The following is a 9,128-nucleotide window of genomic DNA, read 5'->3' as shown; positions in this document are numbered from 1 at the left end:
AGCATTGGGTGCGTTTGGCTGATGTGCCTCGGGTGGGTGGTGCTAACCAAAGCGTACATGCCTGATTTTCCTGCCGTCCCATTTATTTGCTTGGTGTGCTTCTCGTTGATTGTCACATTGTTCTGCTGCTTCTCTGTGCTCCTCGTTCTGACTCGTCCGGGGCCGGGGGAGGTGGGCGGGCACGAGGAGCGGGTCGACCAATCAAAGAAGAGAGCTTTCCGCATCATCAGGGCCATAGTGGGAGTGCTGGTGTTGAAGCTGGTCGGGTTTCTGCTTTGTTTTAGCTTTTACAACATTGAGTCGGTTGGTCCGGATGTTGTGTGTGCGCTGATGGACTCGGGCCTCCTGCTGAGTCTGCCCAGCAGTCTGGTTCTGCCTCTGATGTTCCTGCACAGGGCAGGAAGGCTGTCGTGTTGTAGGCCGAGTGCTGAGTCAGGGTGACGAGTCACCTGAACTGAGCACGGAAGTGAAACTGGAACTTCCGGGTTCTGTTTCAGGAGTAAGAGAACCTCATCTAAAATCCCACTGACCTCTGTAATAATGCAGACAGATAATGATCCAGCCTGGGAACGTGTGTGTTGCCTGAAGTTAACGTGTTTCTTGTTTGGTGTTTTTGTATTTTATCCTCTGTACTTTAATTTGCCAGACGTTGTGTGAACTGAACTGAATAAACTGTTGTTGTCCATATCTGCTGTGTCACGTGTCTTCATCTGTGTCCAGGTACGTGTTGTTAGCAGCTATGAACCGTGACAGTTTAAATGATTTCATTCTGAGGTCTGAACGTCTGAGCGTTTGTGTTTCGGTCCAACAGGCGCGGAGCACGCTGCATCTTTAGTACGAAGTAAATAAAGTTTTCCTTCCCAGTGCAGAAACAGCAGAGTGACACCATCCATCCCAACATGAATGGTACGAGATGAGCTCTTAGCAGCTGCTGTGTGGGATGTGACAGGAATCCCACAGCTGTGAACACAGGGTCAGTCTGCAGCAGCCGGTGTTTCCAGCTCATCTGGATCCTGTCACATGTGATGGACAGAGACGTTTCAGAGACCTAAAGGTGCTTCACAGGTGAAACAGTCTATACATCCTGTACCTGTGCATCACGGCCTCCCTCTGGGTCGTTCTCCGCACTCTGAAGCGTCCAGGGCCAGGGGAGGTGGGCGGGAACAGGGAACACACACACACACACACAGGAGAGTGTGCTGGGTTTAATGACAGGATTGGATTTGAATACACACCTCTCGGTTTGTGAATCATTTGAATCCTGTCAAATGTTCCTTCTGAGCGACGGTTTAAACGAACCGTCGTTAAAAATCACACCGATGTAAATTCAGCTGGAATCCTCAGACTTTAAATTCCAGAAATTCATTTGAAAGTTCATTGGAAAGTTTCAGATGTTTCAGATCAGGAACGTATGTGTGAGTCAGTACAGCTGCAGGGTAAAGTCACTGTGTGATGCTTTAATGCAGCATTATAATGTAACTGTATGTAAATAAAAGAATAAAACACTTTGCTCTGTGTTTTCTCTCTGACTGACGTCAGATTCAAATGATGCTGTCGACCCTGAAATCTGAACTTCCTGTGGCACGATGATGCGAATACAAATACATTTGCCTGCTGTAATTTACTGTAAAAGAATATCATAAAATATGACTTGCAAAACACACACACACACACACACACCTTAAGCACAGATGCATGTTGGGTGTTCTTTGTAGCAGATACCTGTGAACAGCAGTCAGTGACTCAGGAGGACGACGGTCAGACTGGAACTCTGCTGAGGTCAGTGTCCTTTAAATCTTTACATAAACATATTGATTCAGAAATAATGACAGATGAAGTGATTCCTGTGAATTCAGTGTTGAACAGACTGTTGATATTATGTGAGTAAATCACACGTGTCCTTCATGTTCTCACATATTAAAACACATTTGCTAAACTGGTGACTTTACTTGGGAAATCATTCGTTTAAGTGAATTTAAATTCATGAATTCTTATTAAACTATTTAGAAATCTACCATGAAAGTTTTTTTTGTTAATTCAGCCTTTGGTGGTAAAATCAAAGCAGCTGAAGCAAAGAAACTCATCAGGAGTAAAGGTGGAGCGAAGCTTTGTGCTGTCAGGGAAAATCCGAGGTTACATGTGTAACCACGGCTCTTCCAGCTCTGACACATCACCTGTGGCCATGTATGACTGGATGAATCTATAGTAACATGAGGCCCACACACACACGTGGATTCTCTTTAACAGCATTAACTGAAACTGAATCAAATCTCTCCTCTTCCTCTTCCTCCTCAGGCCTCCATCCACAGAAACATGTCAGTCAACTCCTCTTCCTCTGCTGACCTCTCCCTTCTTCCTCCTCTCTTCTCCTCCTCTAACTCCTCCCTCCATCCTCCCATCAACTCCTGTTTCAGGACCAAAGCGAGCATCTTTGCCTTCTCTGCTTTCTTCATCACCAGCCTCCTCCTCTTCCTCCCGCTCTTCATCTTCGTCCTGTACCTGGGATACCAGCAGTGGAGGAAGCAGCGCTTCGTTTCCACAGCAGCAGATCTCTTCCTCTATCACTCCATCGCCATGGAGCTGAATTCATTCTTGGGGTTCAGCTTCTTCTTCTGTGGTGGATTCTTCAACCTCCAGGTGATGATGTCGGCAGGGCTCTGCCTCTGGTCCATCACCTCCCTCGGACAGGCTCTCTTTCACATCCTCACCTGTGTGGAGCGCTACCTGGCCGTGGTTCACCCCATCACGTACCGGGGGCTGAGACAGGGGGGCGGGGCCCGGATCAGGAACATCAGCACCGGATGCGTCTGGCTGCTGTGTTCGGGATGGATGACCGTACTGAACCTAACCGGCCCTGAGTTCACGATGGTCCTGTATCTGTGCATCATGGTCTCCCTCTTGGTCGTCATGTCTTTCTGCAGCATCTCAGTTCTCCGCGCTCTCAAGCGTCCAGGGCCAGGGGAGGTGGGCGGGAACAGGGAGCGGGCGGACCAATCCAAGCAGAGGGCTTTCCACACCATCGTGGCTATAATGGGAGTGCTGCTGTTCAGGTTCGGGGGGAATCTGATCGGCAACTTGCTGTTCAGCTCGTCGGCGCTGGAGCCCAGCGACCTCTGTGTGGTGCGGCTGTCTGCGTTCTGGTTAGATCTGCCCAGCAGTTTGGTTTTACCTCTGCTGTTCCTGCACCGGGCCGGGAAGCTACGGTGCTGCAAGAGGAGTGGAGCAGAGGAACTGGGCTGACGGAACAAAGCGCTGTACAATACAGTTTTAATGGTGTGATAGAGCCACAGCTGGATGTAGAGAATAGAGTCAGAGTCATGTTATTCATATATAACGTCAACAGTAAGAGACCAAGACCAGGTCCAACTAAAGACTGAGCTATCAGACAGCATGGACAGACCTGTGTTTATGTTTGTGATTAACTGGGAACGTCCCACATTAAAAACCAGTGTCAGTCATAAACCAGAGTAATGTTGTGTTTCAGCTCTCAGGTCACGTGTCCGATCACATGATAGAATAAAGGCGGATTTACTGTGTGAGTCGTGTCTGATGTAAACAGACCGTTCACTGCAGGTGTCAGGCAGGTGTCCACCTCACCTGTTACATGTAAATGCAAACAGAACAAACAGCAGACAGGAGCGATCCCGGCAGCTCAGCGACTGTCAGAGTTTATTCAGGCGGTGAACTTACAACAGTGTTTTCATTGCACAGGCACCTTTAAATAACTTAGAGAAACATTCATTTAAATAGAAGCAAACACAGAAACTCACACTGTCACTGTCACTGCTGCGGCGCAGCGTCTGCCACCAGGTGACTCTTCATGTGCGTCTTCAGACAGTGGCTCTGAGTGAAGGCTTTGTCACAGAGCGTACACTTGTACGGCCTCTCCCCATTGTGAGTCCTCATGTGAACGGTCAGGTACGTTTTGCGAGCGCACGCTTTCCCACAAATCCCACAGACAAACGGTTTGGCGCCTGAGTGGACCGTCACGTGGTTGTCCAGATTGATCTTGCGCTTGAACGACCAGCCACAGTCCGGGCAGCGGTACGGCGTCTCTCCCGTGTGCACGCGCATGTGGATGGTCAGCGGCCCCTTGGTGGTGAACCCTTTGCCGCATTCGCCGCAGTGGTACGGCTTCTCGTTGGTGTGCGTCCTCATGTGAATCTGCAGCTGCTTGCTCGTCAGAAACATTTTGCAGCAAACGTCGCACAGGTACGACCTCTCTCTGTCCGTGTGGATCTTCTCGTGTTGTCTCAGCGTCCCGGGGAGTTTGAAGCTCCTCCCACAAACCTGACAGCTGTGAGGTCTTTCTCCAGAGTGGGTCATCTTGTGGCGGGATAAGGACCTGAAGTCGCTGAGGGATTTCCCGCACACGCCGCAGAGGTGCGTCTTTTTGTTGGAGTGAGTCCTGCGGTGAGCTCTCAGCTGTTCCTTCAGCTCGAACACTTTGTGGCATGTGTAGCATTTGTGAAGCTTCGCTGCCTCGTGCAGCTTCTGATGATTCTCCAGCGACACCTTTAATGCAAAGGCAGCATGGCAGACATGGCATCTGTGTGTCCTCTCCCCTGAGTGGGCAGCCACATGCTCGTCGAGGCTGAGCGTGCTGAGGAAAAGCTCTCCGCAGATGTGACAGTCGTCAGTTCTGTGGTGACTCCGAAGATGCTCCTTCAACCCGTCCACGGAGTCCGGGCGTTCTCCGCACACGCCGCACACGCTCGCTGGATCGTCCACGTGGCTCCACGCATGTTTCACAAAGGTGACCTCTGATTTGTGCAGAGCTTTGCAGACTCTGCAGCAGAGGACAGCATCGCTGTCGTCAGGCGGCGGCGGCTCCGGGGCCCTGACACCAGAGCGTCTGGTCTTTAGTTTCTTTGTGGTCTTGGACGGCAGTTCAGAGTCACTGTCCCTCAGATCCTCGTCGCACTTGTCCGGTTTCCAGTCGTCACTGCTGTCGTTCGCTTCTTCTCTTCCTCCTTCCTTTTCATCATCCCCGCAGGCGTCCCCTTTCCTCTCGGCTGCAGAGCGGGACACGCGGTCCTCAGCTGTTATCCGACCGTCTTCATCATCAGCTTCCTGCGTTTCCACGTCCTGTTGTTGTGGCGTTGAGCTGCTGGGAAACCAGAGGAAGAATTAAGGTCGGTCACACGTGATGTGTTTAAAGTCTAACATCACTGTGTCCAAAAGTATGCGGACGCTTTATAATTCCAGCATTGGCAGCAGGTGACTCAGACCAGCTTTACCTGGTTTGTGGTCTGTTTTCATCACACGTCAACACGGCAGCCGTGGACGCAGAGTCTTCAGTGCTGTTGTCTTTTGTCTGTGGAGGACGAATCTCTTCCTCACTGCTCTGAGCTTCCTCCTGTGCCTGGAAAAATAAAAGTCTGATTCCACTTTGCATCTGAAAACAAAGATAGAAACAAAAATAACAACAGAATATGATAAAGTACCTTTGGTCTGATAAAGAGAGTCGAGGTCTTCCATCCTGTGCCGCTGACGTTTCTGTGGATCTCCTCCGCTGTCGTCGTCTTCAGTTTCAGACGCTGTAATCGCCGTCTCTTGTTGGACGTTAACATGTCAAAAGGTTTGTTGTCTCCAGCCAGCTGAGGGAAGGTGGATCTCAGCAGGTCCAGGAAGTCTGGCTCCTGCAGACCTCGGGGACACTTCAGCTCCAGGACCGGACATTTCTTAAGAACTGACGAAGGAGAGACGAGTACAGGAAGCAGTTTAGATCAGCGTTTCCTGTTTTCAGCACAAACAGTAAGAAATACATGAATCATAACTAAGCTTCATACAGTGTCGTCTTTGTTTTGAAAGCAGCACGAACATGACAGACAAACATCCCATAATCTCAGCTGATAAAACCCAAACGGCCTGCGTGGCCAGAGGAAAGTTCTCTGTGTAAAAGTACCGTTTCTTGACAGTATTTCAGTCTGTGGATCCTCCAGGATGCGGATCCTGAGGTCTATGTGGTTCTGAGTGTCACTGATCTGAGATCTGCTGGACTCAGACTGACCTCTGGAGGAAAAACAGGAGAAAGATGAAGTTTACATGTTATAAAATACATGTACACACACACAGTCGTGCGTGTCACACACATCCTGTCTCACTCTCACACAGACAAAATAATAATGATAACAGAAGCTGTTTCTGTATGAACCTTGACGGAGTTTGATTTTTCAGATCTTCCAGGTTTTTACGGGACTCGTCGTCCTCAATGTGGCCGAGGCTCCTGCTGCGTTTTACACCTGAGCAAAGACAGAAATCAGTTATTCCCACTTCACTTTGCTGAAAATCTGTGGGACTGGAAGGATTTCATTTTGAAAATGATCTCACTGGAACCAACTTTGGATAAAAACTGAAACCAATTAAAGACGTTATTATCATTATTATCACTATAACCATTATTGTTACTGTTAATAATATTATCATTGTAATAAAAGAGTCTGTTCAGCGTGTTCTGCTTTAGCTTGACTGGCTATTAAATCCTCAATTGGAAGCATATTTGCAAAACTCCATCACCAAAACCTGCTATTAAAATTTCCCTCACCTAAAACTAAATTCTGCATGTGATTCATCCATGAGCCGAAACCTTTATTTAACGCACTGGTGTTTAACCGTAAATTCGGCATGTAAATTATCCACAAAGCTGTGAGATATGTTGGGGAAATGACCATAAATCTGCGAACTTTGGCGATAAACAGCCCATTGCAGCCCAGAGAAAGAATATTAAGACCATTTCAAATTTAAACGTTAAATTATGAAATGATGAACTCGTTGGTCGATTTACAGCAAAGCCGAATTAATGAGTAAATCACATTGATTAATAAACCGTCTTAGGCTTTGTCATTTAGTGGATGCAGCTTTGTCGACAGCCAAGTAAATGTTAAATTAGAAGATATTTAAATAGAGTTTTACATGGCCCTGTCTTTAAAAACCGGTGGCGGCGCTTGGACTTCAATTTTTATGCCAAAAAATGACCAACCGCCTTCGGTGAGTGTGACCTGAGGCTGCAGGAGAACCTCCAGCTGTCTCCTCTGCCGGTCAATCTCCTGCCTGAAGCCCGAAGCCTCCTCCTCGTACCCGGCTACGATTCTGTCCACGGCCGCTAAGATTTCCTGGGAGGCGGCGGCGAGTCTCTCAGTAACAAATCCCCGGAGAATCTCAGCTTTAGACATTTTACTCAGACTCTCGGCTGCGTTTGTCCTCAACACGTCCGCCACAGGTTAAATAACTCACGGAGAGAGCCGATCACCTGCGGCATTGTTTACCAGCCTCACACTCTTCCGGTTTGGGTACGTGCATCAATGTCATCCGAGTAGAAACCTGGATCTGAGCCAAGCGGTTTCTTCTCCTCCCTCTACTCCTTCACCTTCTTCTTCTTTTTTTCTTAAAATAAAGTAAATAATTAAATATAAATAAAATAAATGAATAATTATCTCACATGTATTTTCCCCTCAAAGAACAGGATCATCATCATCACGGTGCAGTGACACACCTGGATTAAAAAAATAAAAAATCAGTGAAACAGTGGAGTTTCGGTTTTATTGGGGGGCACAGAGCATCATGCAGCATCAAGCATTGGTTTGTCAGCAGACACAGAATTTACAAATCACACATCTGAAGACTGAAGCAGAGCAAAGGTCATGTTGTTACCTAAAGATTTACTCTGCATACAGGAGCCACTTTAGACCAAAGCTTTGTGAACTATTATTTAAATTGAAATGACATCGCTGTGGCTGGTATGTTCAGCCACCGTTAACTCGACATGTTTCCAGTTTTCATACAATGAAATCTGGACCAGACCTTCAACACTCCTCCTCCCCTTTGTTTCTCGCCCCCTCCAGCTTTCCTCTTTCTATTTTCACTGGCATGCTCGACTTTCTGGGCTTCTTCTTTGGTACGGGATCACCTGACTCCCACTGCTGCAGCTGATTGGTCAGCTCTCCTCGTTTTCCTTTGGTGGGGGCGTGGTCAGGGAAGGGAGCGGGTGTGATGTGATTGGTGTTGGGGCTGAGCAGGTGCTGACAATGTTCAGTTTTCTCTGCCACAGGAAGGACCAGAGGGACAAGGGAGGGAGGAGAACCCACCGAGGAAGCACTGTGAGCAGGGAGCGGGGGAGGAGTGAGATTAGGAGGTACCTGAGGGTGCAGGTTGGATCTGAAGGTAGAGTCACTCCAGGTGAAGTTCTGGGTGGAGTCTGGTGGTGGAGGTTGAGGAGAAGGTGGAGGGGAGTCAGGTTGAGGGGTTGTGTTGGTGCCATGGTGTGGGTTTGTATGACAGTTCAACCCATTTCTAAGGGTATATACATGCATCAGTGTGTGTGCGTCATCATGCTGTTGTAAAAGTGTGTTGCTGATCTCTTTCTCCCTGCACATACGTGTGTTGTGTATGTTTCTGTGCGCCTGTTTGGCCTCGTGTGTGTGCGTTTCAGAGTGTGTGTTTCTGTGGCTGTGTGTGTCTCTGCCAGAGCCGGTGTGTAGCCGTGGGTTTGGGTTTGCACTGTGACGGTTTCGGCTTCGCAGCGAGCTGAAGACCATGGTGCAGCCCGCCACCGTGCAGCGATGTTTGATCTTCAGGTGGACGGCGTTGTAGTGGATCTTCAGCGTTCCTGCACAAACAGAAGGAAAATGGTGATCTCGTTAAGATGGCGCCTCCAGCGGAACCCGGTGGAACCCCAAGGATCTCCAGTGGAACCCATCACCTTCTTACCTTTGTCATAGAAGCTTTTCCCACAAACACCACAGCAGACCCTCCCCTTCCGACCTCCTGAGGGAGAAGGAGAAGGTAGGGAGGAAGAGGAGGATGGGAGAGGATGGAGGGAGGAAGTGAAGGAAGAGGCAGGAAGTGGACAGAGGAAGGAGGAGGAGAAGGATGGAAGAGGATGAAAAGAGGAGGGAGAGGATCCTCGCATCTTCTGGTAAATCTTTGGAGGAGAGGGGGAGGAGAAAGAAACTGATGGACGGACTGAGGAAGACGCCGGGGTAAATGAACAGTTAAAGGAGGGAGAGAGTGAAGAGGCGTGCTCCTGTTTGGCCATGACCCTGTGAAGGTCAAGCTCCTGGTGTCTGTGGATGCGAGGGTTTGGCTGCCATGGCGACTGGGCCGGGTTTGGCTTGTCGGGGTCAGCT

General features: G+C 48.8%; 2 protein-coding genes across 3 annotated transcripts; one reads left to right on the top strand and one right to left on the bottom strand.

Annotated features, from left to right (window-relative positions):
• Positions 1–1,770: 1,770 nt before the first annotated feature.
• LOC121177444 lies at positions 1,771–3,240 on the top strand. Its single transcript, XM_041031776.1, has 2 exons — positions 1,771–1,779; positions 2,296–3,240. Exon 2 carries the CDS (start codon positions 2,314–2,316, stop codon positions 3,238–3,240), a length of 927 nt encoding a protein of 308 aa, XP_040887710.1. The 5' UTR covers positions 1,771–1,779; positions 2,296–2,313.
• A 410-nt stretch (positions 3,241–3,650) lies between these two features.
• LOC121177335 (zinc finger protein 250-like) lies at positions 3,651–7,267 on the bottom strand. Of its 2 annotated transcripts, none has more exons than XM_041031634.1 (6): positions 6,983–7,267; positions 6,158–6,245; positions 5,909–6,015; positions 5,448–5,692; positions 5,241–5,365; positions 3,651–5,110 (listed from the first exon to the last, which is right to left on the bottom strand). In XM_041031634.1, exons 1-6 carry the CDS (start codon positions 7,173–7,175, stop codon positions 3,781–3,783), a joined length of 2,088 nt encoding a protein of 695 aa, XP_040887568.1. In that variant the 5' UTR covers positions 7,176–7,267; the 3' UTR covers positions 3,651–3,780. The 2 variants fall into 2 exon arrangements, with proteins under 2 accessions (XP_040887568.1, XP_040887569.1); XM_041031635.1 differs by having other exon boundaries at positions 3,651–5,107.
• Between the last annotated feature and the right edge of the window lie 1,861 nt (positions 7,268–9,128).

This window comes from Toxotes jaculatrix, chromosome 23 (genome assembly GCF_017976425.1).
Source record: "Toxotes jaculatrix isolate fToxJac2 chromosome 23, fToxJac2.pri, whole genome shotgun sequence".
Classification (NCBI taxonomy): domain Eukaryota; kingdom Metazoa; phylum Chordata; class Actinopteri; family Toxotidae; genus Toxotes; species Toxotes jaculatrix.
This window is presented reverse-complemented; position numbering and strand designations above follow the sequence as displayed.